The 25,171-nt window shown below is 40.2% G+C and overlaps 1 protein-coding gene across 3 annotated transcripts in view; it reads left to right on the forward strand.

Annotated features, from left to right (window-relative positions):
• The window catches only part of TENM1 (teneurin transmembrane protein 1), a 766,344-nt gene that overhangs the window by 106,914 nt on the left and 634,259 nt on the right, over positions 1-25,171 (forward strand). For all 3 annotated transcript variants that reach the window (XM_044305876.1, XM_044305878.1, XM_044305877.1), the window contains exons 3-4: positions 19,270-19,277; positions 20,792-20,796. In XM_044305876.1, coding sequence (XP_044161811.1) covers positions 19,270-19,277; positions 20,792-20,796 — 13 coding nt within the window. The remainder of the gene's footprint in view (positions 1-19,269; positions 19,278-20,791; positions 20,797-25,171) is intronic.

Here is a 25,171-nt window from a genome sequence, read left to right on the forward strand (position 1 = left end):
GAGTCATAGGCTCAAATACAAACAGAAGAACATATACATGAAGTCTGTTTTTCTACAACATTCATAAAACATCTGTAGACTGTGCATGTGAGAGAAACAGAATGTCATCCACAATTATTCAGGGTTGAAGCACTTTCGATTTGGGTCAAATCGATTTAGGAATGAATCGAATGATCAATTTGATCGAATCAGACACACATCAAGTTTACTTTACTTTTAAAAATGCAAATATCTTTAAAAGATAATTAGTTTTGTTAAATGTAACAAGAAATACATCCTTTGGATATCAGCTTAGAAAATGTTTCTTCTGTCATGCTTTATTCTCATGACTGCATTTTAATCTTTCCCTGTGGCAAGAAATATATCGGGCAGTAAAACTATTACATTCTCTGCCAGAAGAAGTTTGGAAATGATGTCTCTGGTTATCAGGATTGGATAGCATTAGTGTGTTAGGAAGTACAGCCAAGTATTTGCCTTTGACTGTTCCCTTCTGTCATTGGGATAAAGGTGACATTGTTTCAAAAAAGTTTTGTGTTTCCTTACTCTAGATAAACAGAAGTAAAAACAGACTATGTATGAGCCTTCTGACGGATATGCCATTTCTAACCATACTGTTGATCCAAATCACTAGTTATTTGTGTACGCATGGAAACAATAATGTATGTGATGGGACAATAATGTATGTGATGGTGTCACAACAACACTATACTTGACAACAATAGTATATGCAAAGCGTTATCTCCCAAGAAAGAAAAACATCTCGCCAGCACCATCAGAGGAAATCACTCAGGAGTATAGCATTAGATTTGGGAACTGATATCTCAGGTTCCACGGGGAAATCTTGCACTTTTGTGGCAGATTTTGGTGCAGTTTTTATACTTTTTTTGAGTTAAGGTCAAAAGTTGAGCTTTGGCTCAAAAACTGCAATCCAAAACTATACATCAAAAACTGCAAGTGCTATCTTTTTAACACTGTAATCTAAAAAAAAAGTTTTTTTACTGGAATTAATATTTTAAAGGTGTTGTCTCTTGTGGTCATTTTTTTAAATATATGGAGCAGCATGGGTTCACCCTCTGCCTCTGCCATTTAATGGGTCTCTGACGTTCTCTTCTTCCTAGTCCTGGCTTGACTTAGAGGAAATCACTGGCTGAGGCAGATCACCACTACAGCCAGTGATTAGCTGAGAAAGCATCTCCTGCCATTTCCTATGTGTCAAGTTGGGACCAGGAAGAGTAGACCAAGATGGGATTGGTAAGCTTTGGAAAAGCAGTGACTGGGGGGGATCAGAGGAAAAATAAAGATGCTTCTTTTTTTTTTAAATCTATTCGACCTATTCAGCAAAATATATTCAAAATTAATCTTGCCAAACAGTGTCATTAATGTTTTGTATCAGACCCCAAAATGGGCCCTTTCAGCTGTGACTGTATTCACGAGTATAATTATTGTATGTAGAATTTACACAAAACAAATTCTATGAGCATCTTTTTAAAATTTAGCATTATTTTTACAGAAGAATTCAACAGAGCAAGGCTAAAGTTATATCTCATATATGAGAGAATGTACAGTAGTAGATTTGATGTAATTTTATTATTCCATTTAGCAGCATAATCTAATGCAAAAAACAGCACTACGTACATTATAAATCACAAACTATATTACACATATTTAATATGTTTCCATAGAAACCAGTGTTGGTTAAGGCATGAATATTTCTATATTATGCATAAGATTAAAATATATAATGTGTAAAGCGCAACAATACTGCTGCCAATCATACAACTATGCCCAGTTTATGTATTCTGGAAATACTGCAATAAGAAAGTTTATTAGCATATTTTACAATGTATTATTTGGACACTATGGGAAATGAATTATTGAAGTGTTTGGTTATTGCCTACAGCTAATAGGAATAGCATGGGGTCTGAAGCATGTTAGTGGAGTTAATAATGTAACATATGCTTTTATAACACATGTGAAGTGAGCCCAGGAGGAACAGGAGCGGAGGACGTTAGTGGTAGTGGCTCTGGCTACTACAGTCAACTACAGTGGCTTTCTTCACACTGTTGCTCCCTAGGGTCATGCAGTAAAAGGAAGGTGCACAGTTTCTTCCCCCAGGGAACACCCTAATTCTGGGGCTCCTGCCTGATGGTAGTTGGGGTGCCCGTTATGTTGTGTTTGTATGGATGCAAGGCAGGCCGTGTAGGAGTTCAATGGCTGGCAGATGGTGTCAGTAACCAGGCCAGAGATAGCAGAATAAACATCTCTATACAAAGGCACATGGGAATTGTAGTACATCCAAGGATTGCAGAAACATATGCAGTTTCCACTGTATACAGTGTGAATCTCCTCAGATGGTTTTGTATGGATTTGAGGAAGGATGGAAATTATCCAACACTTTCTCAAGACATTTCTTGTATCTATAACTGGCAATTTCACTTTTGCAATTGTGCTTGTAATTCACACTTAAGGTATATAGGCTTTAAGATACGACTGGCCAAGTAGTGTCCAAGTGTGAAAGGTATATTAACAGTATTCTGCTTACCGAAGTAAAGTCTAAATAGCTTATGTAGCATGATACCTTACTGACTCTAATGCTCAGCCATGCAGATTTGTGATCTTTCTTTCTTTCTCTCTAATACATGGAGTTTTTTTCCCAAATTTTTCCGCTACTTGCTGGAACTCTCTAGGCTCAGCAATCGGTAGATCTAGGATTCATACTCAAGATGTGAGCATAGGATGTGATTAAATAGGATGACTAGCATCCCCTGATCTGCTGTACTGCACATGCAGTCATTTACACATAATGAATAGTTTCAGCAATTTGCAGTGTAATATCTGTTTATGGGATTTGCAAAATACTATCCGCATACTGTATAACATAAAAAAGTCTGTGCAGAAAAATAAAGCATGGTGTAGATTTGAAAATCTGCAGAATTCTCATTCTGCTGAAGAAATGCTACATATTTGTCACGACCCTTGGTCATGGTCGTGACTCCTTGGGAGCCGCATGCAGTTATCCGCGGTCTGGTGTTGTCGCAACCGCAGCTGGGGGCACTTAGTGGTTTGCCTCAGGTGCGGTTGCCGCGAATAACAGGCATGCGTGCGGTTGCCCTTGGCAACGTGTTTTGGTGTGCATGTCCTTCGTCTGTGTTTGTGTGCACTTCCTGGTTTGTTTGTTGTGCACAAGGTTGTATTGGTTGTATGCACTTGGACACCTCCTTTCACCTGCGGTTGTCCACGGCAACGTCTGGTGTTGTGCATGTGGTGGCAGGGTCTCTGCCTGCTGGTTGTTCTGCAGGACACGGTTGCCACGCATGCCGTTGCCAGCGGTGACAGGTGAGTGAGTGTGTGTGCTATTCCCCTTATATGTGTGTTTTCCCTTCTGTGTGCTGGAAGGGTTAACTTCCTTCCCAGTGTGTGTGATGTCACTGGGTGTGGTTGACTGGTGGGTGTGGCCTTTCGGCCTATATAGCCTGAGACTCCTGCAGGCTTCAGTAGGTTGCTCTCAGCCATGCTGGCTGGAGCAGCCTCCTGTCTCCTCCATCTGCCTGGTGAGGACCATCCTTCTGGTCATAAAACCTTGTTAGTAAAACCTTTGTTACCTTGTCTGATGTTATGTTTATGTGTATGTGGTTGCTGGTTTGTTGCACCTTATGGTTCCCTGGTTCCCCGTGTGATGTATGTTGTGTGCTGTTGTCTTTTCTGTGGTTGTTAGACAGACAGCACTTTTGCATGGGTTCCGGGCTGTGTGTTTATGGCAGGTAGGTGAGGTAGTAGTTCCACATACCTGCCACTGCCATAAGGTGTATTGGTTTCCCCTTATTTACCAGCTTGGCCTTTCTAGGCTCCTGTTCCTCCGTGTTCTGGAGGAACAGGTAGTCTATCCAGCTCCTAGCCTAGGGACCTGCGGAGGGATAGTAGGGACCCGAGGTTCCAGCGCATGGGTCCTCCTACCCTAAAGGTCGGCCCATGCAGGTTAGGAGTTAGGGTCAGATCAGGGAGACTTTAGGAGGTGACCTGCTCCCTGATCCTGTGGTCCTGGCCTTGCAGCGACCCAACATCTACGGGTACCGCACGGCTGGGGGTTTCCCCCACCGCCAGCCGTGACAGTATGACCAGAAGGATGGTCCTCACCAGGCAGATGGAGGAGACAGGAGGCTGCTCCAGCCAGCATGGCTGAGAGCAACCTACTGAAGCCTGCAGGAGTCTCAGGCTATATAGGCCGAAAGGCCACACCCACCAGTCAACCACACCCAGTGACATCACACACACTGGGAAGGAAGTTAACCCTTCCAGCACACAGAAGGGAAAACACACATATAAGGGGAATAGCACACACACTCACTCACCTGTCACCGCTGGCAACGGCATGCGTGGCAACCGTGTCCTGCAGAACAACCAGCAGGCAGAGACCCTGCCACCACATGCACAACACCAGACGTTGCCGTGGACAACCGCAGGTGAAAGGAGGTGTCCAAGTGCATACAACCAATACAACCTTGTGCACAACAAACAAACCAGGAAGTGCACACAAACACAGACGAAGGACATGCACACCAAAACACGTTGCCAAGGGCAACCGCACGCATGCCTGTTATTCGCGGCAACCGCACCTGAGGCAAACCACTAAGTGCCCCCAGCTGCGGTTGCGACAACACCAGACCGCGGATAACTGCATGCGGCTCCCAAGGAGTCACGACCATGACCAAGGGTCGTGACAATATTTTTATAGCAGATTTATGAAATGCACAGGGTGAAACTGGGAGCAGTTGAATTACAATATCTGCATGTAACATGACTTTGCACCAAAATACCCAAAAGAAAAAGGCTGCCATATGTGGCCAAGACTTTAGATGCATTTAAAGTCTTGCGGAATTGTCAGGCAGATTATCGGGGAAACAAAAGGTTCCTGATAATCTGACAGTATATAAATGCTGCCGGTCATTTAATGAATTAGAAAAATGCTTGTTCATCATGTATGATCTGAGATGTGGACACCTCAATTGTCGATTTGTGCGGTGTAAACAGCACTCTGATGCACACAAATAATGAATTTGTATGAGGATATACGATGCCAGTAGCAGGCAAGAATAGGCATATTATATTAGTGCCAGCAATGTGCGGTCCGCAAAATGCGGAACGCACATTGCCGCTGTCCGTGTTTTTTGGATCCGCAAAACACGTTACGGACATGTGAATGGAGCCTAACAGTCACGTTGAGGCCTTTCAGGGGTTAATGAGGTGTTAAAAATAAAAAAAATTCATGCCTTGCAGAGACGCCGCTTAATTGAATAAAACATGCCAAATCTCGCGCACGCTGATGTGGTGACATCATCACGTCAGTGCGCATGACATTTGGCCCATTTTCTTTAATCAAGGTGGCCACAAAAGCCTCTCTACGAGCAAATAGATAAGGTGAGTATGTATTTTTTTGTTTTTTACCGCCATTTCAGGAAAAAGTGATTCATTACCACGAAGCACCAGGAAATTTGGATTTGTGGCAAATCAATTTGCAATCAATGGCTATGCAAATGAGCAGAGAAACTCCAGGGTTCTCCAGGAATTAAGAAAATAAAAATACTTAAATATTACTTTATTATAAATATGTTCCCAAATGCCTTTCACTAGTCATTATGGCTCGTTTAGTCTCTTGAGCAATCATTAGGAGAAATAAAATTGCTGCCATTCTATTAGTACACACAAAACCTGCTCTAATCCCACAAGAGGACATGTTTCTTCAGAACACTGAGGTAAAGAGCTGCCTCATCCTCCTCTCTGCTCTGCTTGTCAGGTATTATGAGCCTGAATACAGCTGATAAGATCTTCAGCTGAATCTCTGTAGAAATGGAGTTCAGGAGGAGACATGAAGTATGGAGAGTAGGTGGGATGAGGCTGATGAACAGCAGCACTTGTATGCAGTCTCCATTATCACAACCCCATCTTACCACAGTCTGTCCTTTCTGTACTTAATGTCTCCTCATGAACTCCATTTCTACAGACATTCATCAGACATAGATCATATTAAACTGTATTTATTATGATAATTCCTGACAAGCAGAGCAGAGAGCAGGATGAGGCAGTTCTTTAGCTGAGTGTTGTGAAGTAACTTGTCCTGCTGTGTGATTAGGATAGGTTCCCGATGAACCCCTTTAAGGGGAATTTATGCAGCCCAGAATGCCAGAATTCTGGCTTCAAAAAGTCTCAGTTAGGGGCTTGGAAACTTTCAGGGGTCACTTGCACAAAATATTTGCAACTTTTTAGGCACTATGCCATCCAGGACCACCTACAGATTTGGAGTGAAAATTTGGTCAGAATTTCAGAATAGATCACTTTTGTGTCACATTTATGAAGTACAACTTTTTAGAAAGCCCTAAAAATGTCATAACTCCACACCAGGCATCCCCCATGTGTGCTTTTATTGAGATAGGCACAACTGAATTTGCTCCAAATGTATTATTACTGTGCGCCATTTTCATAACTTTGCTGCAGGTGTACATAGCACCTTCAGTCTAAAAACTAACCTCAAACAAACTTACAGTAATAAAACCTCATCATAGTGACTATACATGAATATAAAAATGGATTTTAATGAGAATGTTCACTTGGGTTCTTTGAAACATCTATTGCCTTTGAATTAACACATATGATTGGCATGACCTTTTGCCACTAGTTCTTGGAGCACAAACACTGAATCCCAGCAGGAGCATGCTATATAAGAAAGTGAGCACATTATTCTTAAGGTCAGTCACACAGCTATGACTCAAGGGATATTGCTAATCCAAATTACAATTGCAAGCTGAGTATTAGGCTTTCTAAAGGTTCCAGTAATATAATTATGTGCAGTGCAACATACTAACCAGCAGCCTATTGGTAAGGTATATACTATTAGATCAGGTGCATCACACCATGTATAACATGGCGCACTTCATGTAAGTGGCACCTTATAGAAGCTTAATTAGGAACAAACATAACAATGGGCATCCATCTTAAAGTGGTTCTCCTGGAATGCCATTAGATGCCATTTCCCTCACATGTGTTCAGACATATTATGAACATTGGGTCTTCCATTCTTAATTTTCCTCTTCCACACCTGCGGCATAGTGTCTGAGGAAGGCCTACGTGCCGAAGCGTAACACACATGAATTGCCGTATGTTGAATGAAAAATCTCAACCTTCAAAATTTAAATCTACAAACTGTGGTTAAATCTATTAGAGATGGCCTTGTGGTTCGATCAGCGGTCGTTTTGCGGCGAACTTTGCTCGTTCACAATTCGCCGAACATGCAAACATATGACGATGCTCGCCAGCGCCATATTCTTTTGCATTGTGCCGAACTTTGACGCATGACACATCCATCAGGTGGGACGGGACGTTTCAGCACATGGACACAGCCCCTACCCTATAAATAAACCCGATCTGGCCGGCATTTTACATTCAGTCTTTTGCCAGTGTAGGGAGAGGTTGCTGTGTGGAGCAGGGACAGACTGTTAGGGACACCAAACGCTAGTTAATAGGGCCACAAAAGTCATTTAAGGACTTGTCTAGGTGTGCTATCAATAGGTGTGATATACTGAGGGGTGTGATATACTTATAATATACTTTCTAACATAGAAAGTATATTATAGTGCATTTGTATTGTGCAGCAGTTGCGTGCGGTTCTGCTGCAATACTGCAGGTATACAGAGGGATAAACGCTATTTGAATAACTAATTGCAACTGGTGTGATATACCTGTTGACCCCCCAAAAAACTGATTAAGGATATACCTATAATATAATTTCTATATAGTGCATTTGTATTGTGCAGCATTTGTGTGCAGTTCTGCTGAGATACCGCAGCTTTACAGAAGGACAAACTCTATTGGAACAATTAATTGCAACTGAGATATACAAGTTGCCCCCCAAAAAAACTGATTGAGGTAGAGGTGTGATATACCTCCAGCCACATAATCACTTGATCTTTTCTGTATGGTGAATGCATAATTTTTGGGGCCTGTAATCTAACTGGCCAACATTAAAATTGTTATACGGTGACCGCCTAATGTACCTCCAGCCACATAATCACTTGATGTTTTGTGTTCGGTGAATGTAAAAATTTTTGGGCCTGTACTCCCGTGGCCTAAAATAAAACTTTTCTAGGCTCCAGCAGGGCACATTTTTGAGAGTTTCCCTTTAAGACGCATAAAAATGGCCTCTGATAAAAATATATTTTTTTGCCATTGATCCCCCTCTGGTATGTCATTGTCCATGTTGTGGGAGGATTTGTGCACTTCTAGTAAGTATTTGGTGACTGCAAATATGACCTGAAGGTTTTTCAGGTTTGCCCGTGATTAAAAAGAATGGGGCCTGCCGCGAACTTGCTGTTCGCGAACATTTGATAGCATTCGCACATCTTTCCAGCAGATTTTTGTCCATCACTAGTATCTATTACTGAAGACAGGGGTTTGAACCCTACCTACAGCAACTTCACATTGTGCAACAATCATTTGTTGTAACAAGTTCTCCTGGAATGCCACCAGCAGAACTGTCCAAGAATGTGAGCAGGACTTGTTGCCACCACTTCCTAAGCTGTCGGAGGGGTTGGGGTAGACAGGGCCTCACTTCATATTGCTCTCTGGCTTTTGTATAATCTCTACATTAGTGAGCGCTCCTGTCAGGCTTCTCAGCAAGGATGGCATAATGTAGGCAGGATCATGTCATTATCATCCATTGTAGAGCAGTGCAGTGTGCAGGGAAGCCCTGCCCCATCAACCCCAGGCAGCTCTGCAAGTCACATTCTAGGAAAGGTTGCTGACAGCCTTTTTAAATCATTCCCAGGAGCCCCTTAAAACTGTAGATGTATGAGTGACTGCCCTTCAGGATGTTATATCTGCTCTAACTTACCTATTTACTGTATTAATTTGTATAGCTCTAACATATTCTGAAGCTCTGCTTTGAGATTGTCATCACGCAAATTGGTCCCCATTGGGGATCACAAACTGTATTCTGAATTAACCTACCTATATGTTTTTGGACTGTGGGAGAAAACTAGATTAACTGGAGGTAACAACTGTATGTAATATAACAATGTAACAATATGAATAGAACATACAAAATGCCTGCAGATGTTATTCATGGTTAGATTCTAAATCTAGGACCCTAGCGCTGCAAAGCAACAGTGCAAACCACTGAGCCACTATGATGCACCTATACAACAGTGAATGAATACAAAGAAACTATTGGACAGACAAATAGTGTTACAGGTTAAATGTTATCAATACTAGCTAGTAATATGCAAAAAGATCAGTTCTTCTGCAATACACAAATCTTAATATCTATTCTGGATTCTATTTTCATTAATATGACCTCTATTGAATCAAACACATCTAGACATTTTGCTAATTGTGGGAGTCTGATGTAAATTGAAATTCTGTAAGCTTAGGTTGCATTTCTGAGACATCTGGACAAGACAGTTGGTTTAGCACAAGTAACAATGGAGGGTAAATCTTTAGCTCAACATCACAGAGATTATTTTAATCTCAGTTCTCCATAATCTGAATAGTGCATATTGCTCTGTAAAACTATGAATCTATAGACTCTGGTTTTTATTCCATGAGGATACACAGTGAGCCTATTTCCACTATATTAATGAAAAAACAGGATAACATCCATGCTAATGCCCCAATAGTTATACTTTCAAGGGTGAAAACTGCAACTTCACTTCACAGTCCATTGGGCTTCACCGATGTTGATTATTCCATTAAAATAGAAGACTGGGCAGGCATACACAATAATTGTAACATAGTAACATAGTAACATAGTACATAAGGCCGAAAAAAGACATTTGTCCATCCAGTTATCCTGCAAGTTTATCCAGAGGAAGGCAAAAAAAAAAAAAAATTCCTGTGAGGTAGAAGCCAATTTTCCCCACTTTAGGAAAATAAAAAATTCCTTCCCGACTCCAATCAGGCAATCAGAATAACTCCCTGGTGGACTATACATTGGTAGAGAAGCTATATGGATTATTCTTTTTCTTTTTTTTTTAAACTGTCTTTATTAACAGAAATGGGAATACAACATCATCATACACTTGTGTTGTCAAATACAAAGTATTCATGGAAGGTCCAAGACCTTTATGGTCCAAATTTCATTATACATGAAACTGAGTAATAATAATACAGTTACTGTTTTAACGATGCCTCTAACTAGCCAATGCAATGCTACCCACTCTTTATTTTGGCATTTAAAATATAACGATTTTGATGTTTACAGGTTTCCCACTACACACACTGAGCCATGCCTCCTCGAGCTGTTGATATTGCTTGCCGTAGTCTCGAGGTCACGTACATAGTTTGTGCTGCTCCACACCATAGGCCCCACACTTTGTAAAATTTTTGTGGTTTGTTGTGATGTTTATATACTAGTACTATGTAGCCTCAGGAGTAAAGGGCACCCAAACCGGCAGTAGTGAGGAGAAAAGATCCGTCACCTCCCTCCAGTATGTGGCTATCGGGTTGCAGCTCCAGATTATGTGCCAAAAGTCTGCCTCCTGTTCCCCACACCTCGGACATGCTGTAGATGCCACCCTACCCATTCTGTACATCTTAGTTGGTGTTAGATGTGATTGATTATTGATATAAAGTTGAATTATTTGATTATATATTGCGGGTGATACTTGTAAATGCGATTCTAATAAATCAGTTATATATTAATTTGTAAGTGTGGGTATCCTTCTTCCATTTGCCAATTACTGGGAGGGGTTCTGCACTAATCTTTGCTTGAATTAAATGTGAATAAATTGCTGATACTAATCCTTTGGGGCCCTGGGTTTTGATTACTCTTATCTATGACTGAATTTAGCTCAGGATCTGCTCCATAAAAATATCCTAGTTATGGCATCTAATTCTTTGAAAATGTATTTGGGTACATGCATCTCAGAGTGCTGAGCAGCATACAGCACTTTTGGGAGTATAATAATTTTCACTAGGTTAATACGTCCTGCCACCGAGATAGATAACTATTTCCAGTTTTTACATTTATTCCGTTCGATTAATGGAAGTATATTGACAGTTCCCGGGTCGCTTGGTGATATTGACGCCTAGGTATTTGAAGGAGTCTACCACTTTCAGCTGAGAAACTTGAGAGGGTCCACTCCATTCTGCCCTGCCCAGTGGCATGTACACTGATTTCCCCCAATTAATTCTTAGGCCTGAGTAATTCCCAAATTCGTCTATCAGGTTCACAGCATTATTGAAAGACGAGTCAGATGATGACAGATATAGAATCATGTCATCGGTGTATGATCCTATATGAATCTCCCTCTCCCCCATGGTTACTCTGGTTATATTATTATTGCTTCTCACCCTAATGGCCAAGGGGAAGCCCTGTCTTATCTTTCTATGAAGGGGGAAGCTGTTCGACAGTTCTCAGTTGACCAATAGCTTACTTATCGGCTTGTTGTACAGGATGCTGAACCATCTGAGGAACTGAGGTCCAAATCCAAAGCCTCCAATCAGATATCACCATTCTATCATTCTATGGAATCAAACGCTTTGGCTGCATCCAGTGAGGCTAGTGCCCAGTCTGCGTTCATAGAATGTCCCAGCTGTGTCACCACCTGTACCTTTCTTTTGTTCTCTTTGGCGGATTTCCCAGGCATGAAGCCTGTCTGGTCCTCGTGAATAGTGCTAAGAGCGAATATTCGAAAAGCAAATTTTTTTGTGAATATCCGCACTTTGAGAATTCGAGAATATTTTGAATATGGTGCTATATATTCGTAATGACGTAATGACGTTTTTTCGAACACAGTACACATCAGGTGATCATCCCTTCTTCTAGCTTGTAGGCCAATGAGAAGGCTTTGTCACAGCTTAGCAACATCCCTAGAAACCAATATAAAAGTTGCCTTCCCCTTACTATACAAGTTGCACGTATTAAGAAAAAATATGCGCATCATTAAATGCCGAAAATTTGCAAGCACTCTATCTGCATATAAAGTTATTGTAATGTTCTGCCATGTCAACCATTTTCTCTAGTCTTAGAAAACTTATACCAGCTTGAAAAATGTAGCATAAGTGACCCACCCCGGTATTTTGCGTGCATTACAAGAATATTACATTGCCGATTTTCGCAATCAAGAATATAATCTCGAATTTGCGAATTTGCGAATATATGACGAATATTCTACAAAATATTCACGAAATATGGCAAATTCGAATATTGCCCCTGCCGCTCATCACTACTCATGAACCAATAAGAGGATTACTCGGTTAAGGCGAGTGGCTAAAATTTTGGTTAGGATTTTATAATCCACATTTAGCAGTGCTATGGGATCCTAGTCTATAGGATCCGCAGTCAAGAGGATCTTTGTTGGGTTTAAGAAAAAAGTACTACTATGGCTTGCCTAAGTGATTCCGGTAGGTGTCCCGTCTCCAAAGCCGAGTGGAAAGTGGTCAGCAGTTAGGGAGCTAACACCTCTGAATACCTAGCATAAACTTCTTTGGGGAGCCCGTCTGCACCTGAGGATTTCCCATTGTTAAGATCTGCTATAGCCTGCAGTATCTCCTCCAAGCATATAGGTTGATCTAATTGGGTACTTTGAGATGTAGTGAGTTTAGGGAAGGAAATATTTTCCAGATCTGTGGCTATCTCTGTTTCAGAAACCCTTTATATTGGATCTGTATAAGTCACGATAGAAGTGTGTGAAGGCATGAAGAATAGTTTCTTGGGTTCTAAGTCCTTGTCCCGTGTGGTCTCTAATTGCTAAAATCGCTGTAGATTGCGAATCATGTCAGATCAACTGGGCCAGTTGATTGATTGATTTCCCAGCTCGAAGGCAGTTTGCTTAAAAAAGAACAGTTTCCTGTCCACTTTTCTTTAAGTATTGTTAGATATTGTCATCCCGCCTGCAGCCAATTATTTATGTTGGCGTTAGTGGGGTGAATAATATATTGTTGTTCCAGTGTGGTGCACCAGGACTCCAGCTCCAGCTATGATCTTTTAGTATCTCTTTTAATGTAGGAAATATTAGAATGCAGTTACCACGCAGAAATGCTTTTAGAGTGTCCCACACCAGTCCAATATTGGATTCATTTTTGTGTGTTTAAGGAACTCTTGTATATGATATGATATCCCATCTGATGAGCCCATAAAGGTTCAGCCAGAATGGTTGCATGTTCAGTCTGTATATGACTGGGGGGACACTGCGAATTAGTGTGCCAAGTATTGGCGAGTGATCTGAGATTCCCCGGTGCAAGTATATTATGGACCTCAAGTGTAACAGCAGAGATTCATTACCTAGTATATAGTCTATCTTGGTTAGGGAGTACTGACTGCTACTGTGACATGAGTAAACTCTAGACCTGAGATATCTAGACCTCCAGAGATCGAGCCACCAAAACTCTGTTAAGAATCTGCTGGGCTGTGAGGGGTTCCCTGTATTGGATAGGCTTGCCACATCATTAAGGTGATCCAGCAAGGAATCTAACATCATATTTAAGTCTCCCATGCAAATTATTTTAGTGTGTGGATACGCAGCTGCAAAGGTGACTGCTAGATTTAAAATCTGCATGGATCCGGGGGGAGGATTATAAATGCCTAGTAAAACATAATGTACATTGTCGATAAGAGCGTGTATAAAGACATATCTGCCTTCCGTATCAATAGCCAGCTCTTTTGCCTCCCATCTTAGCTGTTTATGTACTAATCGGGACACCCCCCCTTGAGGAGAAGGAAGAGGTGTATAGGAGTGTGCGAACCACTGTACCCACGGTTTCTTTAGCCCCAGAGAGGTATTTGGCGTGAGGTGTGTCTCTTGAAGACACAATATATGTGGGCTGGTATTTCTGATAAAAGTATGCACCATTTTTGTGGAGTTCCTAATCCCCTGACATTCCATGAAAGAATTTTCAACTCAGCCATGAAATCCTGGGCCTGTAGGTAATCTCAGGAGTTGAGCATACTGCAATGGCTATGGTAATTCTGAGCAGGTTTGTTTGGTTAGCCATAACATGCTAACAGTAACAACTAGACAACGAAAACTTTAAGTCTTAACAATGCAAAATTTGTAGCTTAGGTGTTGTGTCTGGTGTAGCTGTCCACATTCCAGATTCTGGGCCAGTAAAACTGGGAGACCTCTGTCTTTGGTGATGGTTTGACAGAGGCATGCCGGCTACAACAACTGCCATAATTTTCTATCTAAGCACAGAATTATAGTGAATGTGGCTCTAAATACTTAAATGAAACATATATACGCCTAAACCAGAAGCTACTGTACATATAACAATGTTTTACGCATATCAACTTAGCCTAGCCAGCCCACTGGCGTCATCTGGGGGCCCTTTGCAGATGGTTTCAGGAACTTCATCGTCTTGGTGATCTTCTCTGTAGGGCTAGCCACTCATTGACTTCTCCAGCAGAGGTAAAGAAGACCGCTCGATCCCTGTATCTTATTCTTAGTTTTGCTGGGTAGCCCATGGAGTAGGGTACGTTGGCTCTCTCAGCTACCGATTGATGTCCATGAAGGTGGCGAGCTGTTTCTGCAGTTCCATGAAAAAATCTGGGAAGATGGAGACTTTGTTGTTGTCGTATTTTATTTCCTGTCGTCTTCTGGCTAAGGCCAAAATGGCCAAAATGGTATTTCTCTATCTTTGCATTTGAGAAACCTTGCAAACATGGGTCGAGGTGGGGCTCCAGGTGGTGGCAGTCTTGCTGGTACTTTATGAGCTCTTTCCACCGTGAAGGCCATAGAGAAGTTTGCATCTGGGAAAAGTTATTTTATCCAGTTCTCTATGAACTCGTCCGGTGTACGGCTCTCTGCTTTTTCGGGTAAACCGATAATTCTTATGTTGTTTCTACGGATCCTGTTTTCCAAGTCGTCTGCTTTTTGTCTCCAGAGTTCTGCTTTAGTGTTGAGCTCAGGCAAGGACCTGGGAACATTGGCCGTGGCATCCTCTATTCGGGATATACGCTCTTCGGTGTGTTGAACTCTGTCTTGCAGGTTATGCATATCTTGCCGCAGGAGGCCTAGGTCGATTTTGACCTCATCTAGTTTTCCTATTAGAGACATCTTGCAGGCGGTGATGGCTTCTAGGACCTGTGCTGTCACTTGTTTAAGGGTGAATTCATCTAGAGCCTCCTCAGATGCCGTGGCAGGGAATGCATTGTCTGGTGCGGTACTAGCTCTAGTGTGAATATTTTGCTGCAGTAGAGGGGAAACGCAAGGCCTCTTCTGGTTGTCTGTCAAATTCTTTCAGCTTATCTGCAGCACTTTGTGTTTTTTGTGGCCCCATTATTCTGTTATTTGAGGGGTTAATGTATCTAAATTGGAGTTGTTCCCCACGTTTGTGCCTCTTTATAGGCCTTTTTGCTGCAATGTGAGCTGCCAGGGAGGCGTGCAGGGTTTTTTCTGAGCTGCCTTTTAGTCCCTGTTTCAGGATTGTAGGGTTTTTACAGTAGGAAGTGCTGGCAATATTCTCCCCTTATACCCCGCGGGGTTCTGGAATCTCCTCTATGCCTGGGTGCTGAGCTGCTCAGGCGCTCCCTCTGTTTCCCTTGTGCTGGTCAGCGGCTGGCAATATGGCTGACTGGCGGGAAAGTCGGCGGGTGCACTATATCTCCTGCACCCCTTCCTCTCTCTGCCCGCTTCGGCTCCTCTCCCTATTCCTTTCACCTTAATCGAGGCGACACAGCGCCGAGTATGTTTCTTACTGGGGATATATACGGGCGCACATGCGGCTGGCGTTCTCACCATTCCCACCTGACTTCTGCAGGGTGAGTCGGGCGGTCTCTGCTGTGGCTCACACTCTGTCAGCTAGTGTCAGAGCACTTTCAGGGGGTTTTCTGCCTTGATAGATGCAGGTGACAGTCAGGATTTATCCCGCAGTGCTGTGGCGGCAGGGAAGCTCTGCTCAGACACATCTAGCCATCTTGGCTGCTGGCCACCCCCCCAGATTATTCTTTATTAATTTGAATGTAATGCACAGCCTGATCCAATGGAGCAGACCTGATCCTGTCTTGCCTCTCTACTTCACTCCCAGGTGTTGCATTGTCTTATGAGGAAGGTAGTAGGAACCTCATTGTGTGATAATATTATAGGTAAATCCATGAGTAATTTTATAAATCTAGTGGATTTCTTATCATAATATAGTCAATTGAGCTATTCTTTATTTCATTTTATACATTTTAACCATTTAGTGACCACCTACATTCCTTTTTACTTAGGCTAGGCTGCTGCCTTTTTATGATGGCCTAGTCTAAAAACTGCACAAGTCTCTGCCCAGACCTGCCGAAGCACCATGCTTGATAATGAAGGGGGGACTTATTTAAAAACATGTTGCACAAGGATTTTAATGCATATGTTTTTAGCAAGAAAAAAATTGACAATTGCATTTAACTCAGTAATTTAACTCCTGAGGAACAGCACCCCACCCATCCTACTTTTTTTCTGGTATATCACCATAGTGTATTTCTAGAAGGCTTTGCCCTTCTAACAGCCTGCTGATGAGCAAAATAGCACTGACAGTACAATACATTATACTCCATAAGCAGTACAAATTTATTATAGAAACCATCAAAAGATTACCTGTTAAAGTCCCCTTGTGGTATAAGTAAAATGTTTAAAAAAATATATATATTAAAAAAATTACACAAAATTAAAAATTAAGTTAAAAAAATCTAAATTTTTCCATTGAAAAAGCTTTTCAATTAAAAAAATTGAAAAAATACCACCCCCCGCATAATTGGTATTGCTTTTTTTTTTTTTTTGCTTTATGTTTTCAACATTTTTGTGTAACTGATCTGATGCTTAAAATCACATAGGAGAGTATTTAGTTGAAATCACGCGCATTATTTGGGATGTTGTAAGTTAAAAAAGGCAACAACTTTAGTTTAGATGAATATTCATAGATAGCAATGTTGTTGCATATATATATATATATATATATATATGTATACAGAGACTTATGAAATCAAACATGTTTGCATATTCTATCCTTTTTTTTAACCTAGCATCATTTGTAGTAATGTCTATTTAAAACCAATGTTATCTCAAGCATCTGGTTTTATACAGCCACACAGGTTTTAAATGGCAATCTATTCTGCATGGTGGTTCTTTTAGCTAAAGATAACATTTCTAGAATGACATAGATCTTTAGGTATCGTCCGTGACTTTAAAGATAGAAGATGAGAGTCTTTGCTGTAATTGACTTGATCAGTCAATGTTGAGCACAAAATGGTTTAACAACATGGTATGAAACCTATGGAGTGACAAAAACTGTCCATATAACATTTTTATTTTATGTTGCTGTTTTTAAAATATTGATGGTTTTGGCATTTTGTTAAAAGCCATGTCATGTGTCTTATGTTATATATTGTAGTGACAGTGCAGTGAAACATCAAGTCCCCTTATTGTATAGATTAAATTAATTTTACAGTGAAGAAAAATCACCATAACTACAGCTGTCTATACTAAGTAGCAGATATAGATTCTTCCTAAATGGAAATGTGATGGTTCACTGTGTGAAGTGATTCTAATTTATGTAGAATATAGATGTGTAAATATATAAAAATTTCAATTATCTATTAGGTTCACGCTTCCCTAAATATAAAACAGTGGAAGCTAAAATGCTAATTCTTAGTTCAGCCCCATTGTCTTATATGGGGAAAATATGGATCCATTGGTTTAACATGGGCAAAGTATGGCTTCATTTTAGGGTAATTATTTTATTCACTTATATAGCACTGACATATTCTACAACACTTTTCATTGCTTGCTGTCTACAAGGGTGCTCACAATCTAAGATCCCTTACTACACTATGTCTTATGAGTGTGGGAGGAAGCCAAAGTACCCAGAGGTAACCCAAGCAAACACATGGAAAACATACAAACTCCATGAAGGCATTGCACTTAGATTCAAACCTAGGACCCCAGCAAGCCACCAGGGCTAATCACTGAGCCACAGTGCTGCTCATATGGTTTATAGGGTATGAACCATAGCTGAAATACCCAGACCTCCCACAGGTCTAAACAAAACTTAGATTATCATAAGTTTATATAGCATGTCATTTGAGTTATCTAAAACCATGAAGGATCTTTGAGTTGCAGTTGACTACAATTACAGACCCTAACATGTGGCAGAATTTATGAAACATGAAACTGCACTTAAAGATGGCAGAATCAATTCTCAAAGTGTAAAGTTTGCAGCAAATTGTGTTGATTATTATATCATAGAGTTAACAAAAAAGTATGTTGAAATGTTCCCAATTGCACCATCTACAGAGAACGACACAATGGGGCATATTTACTAATACTGTCTAAATGCAAGACATTGTGAACTTAGACAGACAGTTTTAAATTGCTTCAGAATTAGCACTGCATCTGATGCTGAATGATACATGTGGTGCACCTTTAAACCACCTGTTTCTTAGCTTAGTTTATTCTAAGAAATGCACCAATTTTGTTGGTGCATGCTGTTGTATCTAAGCCATCCCGCTTTTTCTAAAAAGCTGTGTCACCTTTGAAGAAAACCATGCCCCCTTGCTGGACAGGTCACAAAAAGTTTTGAAAAGTGTCTAAAACTATTGACAAATTTAATGCAAATCATGTACCCCAGTTTTGTAGGCTCCATTTGTCCTAGTATTCTAAGATTTTGAATAGTAAATCTCCTTCAATATATGTATGTTCAGGGAAAAACAAATATTACAGAATAAAGTCATACAATAGGGCTTATCAAAACTTCACTTGTGTGTTTCACTGAAGGTTTTTGCTTGTGTATCTTATATTATTCTATTTCTCTATTTACATTTGATAATCCATAAATTTTTATAATTTGTTATCCTGTTCTGATATTTTGTTTGAATCTCAATACATATTGTTTTCCAGTTTGCAAAAAGCATAAAATTGATCTCAAAATACATGTTAAGCATTGTTGAAATACTGCAGGCAATCCTTGATGAGACATTAAAACAGTCAAATAATTATGCAATTTATTAGCTTATATAATAGACCCATTTCCTCTGACAGCTATTGTTATTTGTGCTATTAAATTGTAATAACAATAACATTAGCTTATGATCGGTGCATATAATCATGGGCATTGTTCATTTCCCTGCCTGTGCAGTAGTTTCAGGTTGTGCCTAGAAATATCATTAATTGGCCAAATTGAACATATAGATCTGTTCTAGTTCTGGCAGTTATGCTGGATGTGAACATTATTTTCTAGTGTTATGAGGTGTGCTGTTTCATATCTTCCTCTTGATGTTGGTGTCATTAATCTTCCTCTAGCTTAGCAAAGGCTTCAGGGTGATAGACTGTTATTGAATGTTGCTTTGGGCTTTTTTATGTATGTACTAATCGTGTCATTTGTTTTAGGACTTGCTTTGATAGTTTCTGTGTAGCTTGTCTAAATGCATGTGGGGTTCTCTTTTTTTACCATTCTAGAGTTTAGAAAAGCAGAAAATATGCATTTGATTTCTAGTGGTTACATTTATTGCATGTGATTGTTGACATGCCTCACAATATTTTATTAAGCAGCACAAAGTTAAAGCCTCAAATCAATGATAAAATAAAAACTGAATATGAAGCCAGAAGATGGCTTTCAGTCCTGAGCTAACTTAGGAGCATACATACTGTATATAAATGTAGGCAATAAAATACATAGAAATAAAGATAACAATGTGCATACACAGGGTGTAGAAAGGAATATTTTGGTGTGTTTTTATTCTTCAAGTGAGGCTTGTTTCATAGTGGAATTTGTCTAGCCGCTTCTGAGCATATTTGTCAGGTTGCGGCTTGATCTCCACCATACCCATTGTAGTGAATGGGGCTGGGCAGAATTCTGGTAGTGCATGTGCCTGCCAGTAATGGATCCAGCAGGCTGTAAATTCAAAGGATTCAGAAAGGTATATTTTTGTGTGTTTTCGTTCTTATTCAAGTAAGGCTTGCTTCACAGCGGTATTTGCCAGGTTGCAGCTGGATCTCCGCCATCACCATTATAGTGAATGGGGCCGGATGGCATGCGCCCGCCAGTAATGGATCTGAAAACAGCCTACCGGATATGCTTAATGTGTCCTTATTGGAAACATACATGTGCTCCATATAGAGAATATAGCAGGACATGTGCATGTGTGGTAGCTGCAATGAATAGTAGATTACTGACAGAGAGTGTAATAATATTACAGGCTATAGCTAGTAGAGAGGGGTTGTTGATCCAGGGAGTTATCTGATTGCCTGAATGGAGTCGGGAAGGATTTTTTTTTCCCCCTTAAGTGGGGAAAAATGTCTTCTACCTCACAGTTTGTTTGTTTTTTGCCTTCCTTTGGATCAACTTGCAGGATAACAGGCCGAACTGGATGGACAAATGTCTTTTTTCAGCCTTATATACTATGTTACTATGTAACTATCATAGACTAACATGCTCACCAGGAAGTGATGCACAACCTTATAACAGTTGGGTATGGTATAAAATGAAAACAAATGTAAATAAAAACCAAATTCTATGATTTGTAAATCGTATCGACCTATATTTTATTTACAATAGATCATAGAACACATACCAGATGTTCAAACTGAGATATTTTACCATTTCATGGAAAAACATTAACTTTTAGAATTTGATGGCAGCAACACATCTAAAAAAACTTAGGACATGGCCATGTCTACCATTGTGTAGCCTCCCCCCTTCTTTTAACAACAATCTGTAAATGACTAAGAAGTGAGGAGACCAATTGCTGGACGCTTGGGAGAGAAATGTTGTCCCATTTATATCTGCTGTAGTCATCTAGCTGTTCAACAGTCCTGGGTCTTCTTTTGTGGAGTTTTCGTTTCACGATCCACTAAATGTTTTATATTGGGGAACAGCATGAACTACAGGTTGGCTAGTTTAGCACCAGGACTCTACTTCCATGAAGCCATGCTATTATAATGGAGACAGTATGTGGTTTAGCATTGTCTTGCTGAAATATGCAAGTTCTTCGTGAAGAAGTAGTAGACAAGAAGGGTCAGAATCAGGAGAGGTGTATAGAGCCAGAACAGTGGATGAATGGTTAATCCTGAAATTTATCACGGCCAAAATGCCAGGAGAATACAATATAACAGACAAGAAGTGGGAAAGCACTAAGTCTAGAGCAGAGATGAGCGAATAGAGAGAGAATAGTATGCCCCTCTGGGTTTCTGGGAAAAATATATGTTTTGTTTGCTAGGTACTCTTTCTCTTTTTGGTACAGCCCCATAGTATGCATGATGAGTATTGTTGTCCAGCCAACATTTCTCAATATTTCTGGGGAAAATATATGCAAATTATCATATCTTAATTTTGCTGCCATCATATAGGCTTAGTGTTTTTTTTTCTGTTTTTTTTTTAAGGAAAGCTAATTTTAATATATTTCCCAGAAACAGTTATGCTAATTAGCTTCCCTTAAAAAAATAACACAAAGCCTATCTGTCAGCAGAAGTAAGATATGCAAAAACCGAGAGAGAGTTTTATGTATCAAATTCCAGGGCACTTGGAGCATAATTTGGGTACAACAAACTTTTTTATTTTATTATCTGATTTGAACATGAAACTAATTTCAAGAAATTTGCTCATCTCTTTTAGAGTTTAGGTACACAGTATAGAGGTGCAAACAAAGCTTAGACACGTGTATACAAAATCACCAGTACTTGCAAAGGCTCAGTAGCAAACTTAAATACACCTTGTTGCTCTAGGTTTGGACACTAAGCCAGGGGAATGATAGGTTCTGCTTCCAGCTTTGTTAATAAGTCAATCAGCCAGGGCTTGACTGTTTGGCATGGCAAGCCTGCCAACACAGCTACACATAGGATTTAGACTGAGTAAACTCCTGACATCCAATGCTGAAATAAGTGAGTGGCTTTTTAAATATTAAATGGATTCCTTGCCTTAGCTGATGCCTCAGTTAGTTTACCTTGGGGGATTAGACAACCACTTAAACTAGGACTCCATTAGTACAACAAAGCTGTTTTTACATCCACACAGTAAGATTACAAAATGTAAAATGGTAAAAAATGTTTATAATTAAGTGTTGAGCGAAGCATTTGAAGCAGAATTCAGTCCAAAGTTTAGGAAAACTTTGATTTGCAACTAATCCAAATTTCCTTGCACTTCGTGGTAACAAATAGGTATTCCTAAAATGGCAGCTGACCGTGAACACAAAAAAATCACCCATAATGCTGTGCAGCCAGCCAATCCACAGATAGCCATCCCCTGTGATGTCATAGCCCTTTAAAAACCTCATCTCGTGTGTTGTCTCCGCCATTGTCCTGTGAGCTGAGTATAAGGAGAAATGTGGCAAGTGCTCATGTGCTAGGGAGAGTGTTGTGAAATCTATATATATAAATAAGGACGTATGTGTGTATGTATGTGTGTATGTATGTATGTTCCACAAAAACTCAAAAATGCAACCATTAATTAACGAAACTTGGTATACACATCCGTTGCTACCTGGAAAGAAATCTTGCGGGAGTCTCAGCTCTCTAGGATGTACCGTTCCTGAGATATTCCTGAGATTATCCTATACAAGCCTGCCAGCCTTTCACTTAACTCTTAACTGCCATACACACGGTCACATGTCCCTTATCAGCCAATAGAAGCTTGCAGGTCCTACTCCAGGTTGCCATAACAACTGATCACAGGTTTTAGCAGTTCGCAGGTCCTGAAATATTCAGTCATATGACGTATGACGGCACAACTACACTGCTACATGCATGGGGGCAGGGGCCACTATTAAATGGAAGGACCGCTGTGGAGTTCACTGTTAAAAGGGGGAGGACAATGGAGGTCACAGTTAAAGGGGTGGTCACTGTTAAAGAGATGGCCACTGTGAAAGTCACTGTTAATGGGGCGGTCCCTGTTAAAGGGGTGGCCACTGTAAAAGTCACCGTTAAAGGGGTGGTCACTGTTAAAGGGGTGGCCACTGTGAAAGTCACTGTTAAAGGGCCGTTCAGTGTTAAAGGGACGGCCACGGTGAAAGTCACTGTTAAAGGCGTGCTCCCTGTTAAAGGGAGGGTCACCATGAAAGTCACTGTTAGGCGATCACTGCTAAAGGGGCAGTCACCGTTAAAGGGACGGCCATTGTGAAAGTCACTGTTAAAGGGGCGGTCATCTTTAAATTGGGCGGCCATTGTGAAAGTCACTGTTAAAGGGGCGACCCCTGTCAAAAGTCTCTGTTTAAGGGGCAGTCACCGTTAAAGGGGCGGACATTGTGATAGTCACTGTTATTTAATATAAAATTGCAATAAATAAATACCCGAGCAATGCCGGGTCAGCAGCTAGTTGATTAATAGAATAATTAAATACCAATAAGATGGAAGCCTTTATTATTCCAGTGCCAAGCATGCCAACTAATATCATCTAGTCTGCACCCCTTAGGGGGGGCCTGGTCTTAATGGTGACCATCCTCATCTTTTGCTGTCTTTGCTTCCTAGAAAAGTCAGCAAGATGCAGAGGGAGGAGAATCTGAATGTTCCTGATAACATATTCTCATCAATATTAGATGATGTGTATAAGCAGATGGCAGAATAAGGGCTCCCACCTGTAGTGCAAGAGAGCCCTGGGGTTGGACAAGTGGGTATGCCAGCATATTGTGTCCCCACCTAACCAGCCAAACCCCATACCAGCAACAGCCCTTGTTTAAAGGTGCATTAATGGTGCATGGCCATTAACATTGAAGACCGACTATACAGTGCAGTCTTCATTATTAAATGAAAGACAGCTGCGGGCTCCATGTGACCATACCCTAAGTCAGTATACCTGATTTATAGCCTTTCATTTTTTTTAAGCAGAATATAAAATCAAAGCTGTATTGTAATTGGTTGCTATTGACAACAAAGATTACTGAACAGGGGACAACATTTTAATTGACTTTAAATGTGTTTTCCGTCAGTATTAATATATATGTATATATGTATATATATATATATATATATCTACACGTGGACACAATTGTTGGTACCCTTCCATAAAAAAAAAAATTATAAATCCCACAATGGTCACTAAAATAACTTAAAACTAACAAATGTACTAATAAATAAAAATTTACTGAAATTCAACTAATTAAAATCAAGCATTGCTTTTGAATTGTGCTTCAAATGAATGATTTAAAAAAAAAAACAATCTAAAGAAACTGGCCTGGACAAAAATGATAAATAATCTGAATGTTAAACTAAGGTGTGCTTATAGTTAGCATTATAGATGACAGAAGTTCTCAAAAACTCGATTCTGCTGCTTTGCCTAATTTTACAAATAAATTTCCTTCATGACGAATTACTTAGTCACAAAGCACATTTCTTTGCAAATAGTGTGTGCAATGATAGGGAACAGTGATTGCGCTGCCCCTATCATTGAAACCTTTAGATGCCATGTTCATCAAAATTGTACTTACCTCATCCATTTAATCGTGAAGAGGCTGCCACGGCCATCTTGCTTGAAGATCTAGTGTAAAATCTCGCTCAGCTTGTGATTACGTCATCATGCCGGCCGGCTTGGTGACATCATACGTCACCGCTCATGACATTCTTAATGAGATCTTTAAGCAATATGGCTGTGGTGGCCTCTTTGCACTCAAATAGATGAGGTAAGTATGATAGTTAACATTTTTACCACCATTTTCAGGGAAGCACAAGGAAATTCGGCTTCGCAACTAATCAAATTTTTTCTGAAATTCGGATTGAAGTCCACACGTGAACATCGATTAACTCAGCACTAATTAGCATCACAATGAGAAAAAGGAGTAGCTGCGCTCACCTAGCTATAATAACAGAAGAAAGCACGGAAAGCGCTGGGAACCAAGCGCGAGATAAATACTAAAAGTAGAGACGAAATCCAGCTTCCAAAAAACGTGACAGCTTTTATTCAAAAAGTGCAATAAAAACCGACATACAGTCCATGTCTACGCATTTCGGATTACATAGTATCGATCCTTACTCATGATAAAGAATGGACGCTCAAATCTTAGTTTAAATAGCTGAAACCTTCTATATCAAGTGTTTTTAAGATCCAAAACATTAGTGCAATAAAAAAATGTCAAAAAGCACAACTTAAAAACAAGAAAATATCTAAGAATCAATAGTGTAATATGAGATCATGTTTGCGATTTAATCCTTTGGGGATACAAGAACCCATGCGAAAAATCCAAAAGGATTCTCTATTCAGGAGTATTCTCCTATGGTCTCCATCTCGA

The sequence above is a fragment of the Bufo gargarizans genome, chromosome 9, assembly GCF_014858855.1.
Source record: "Bufo gargarizans isolate SCDJY-AF-19 chromosome 9, ASM1485885v1, whole genome shotgun sequence".
In the NCBI taxonomy this organism is placed as follows: Eukaryota; Metazoa; Chordata; class Amphibia; order Anura; family Bufonidae; genus Bufo; species Bufo gargarizans.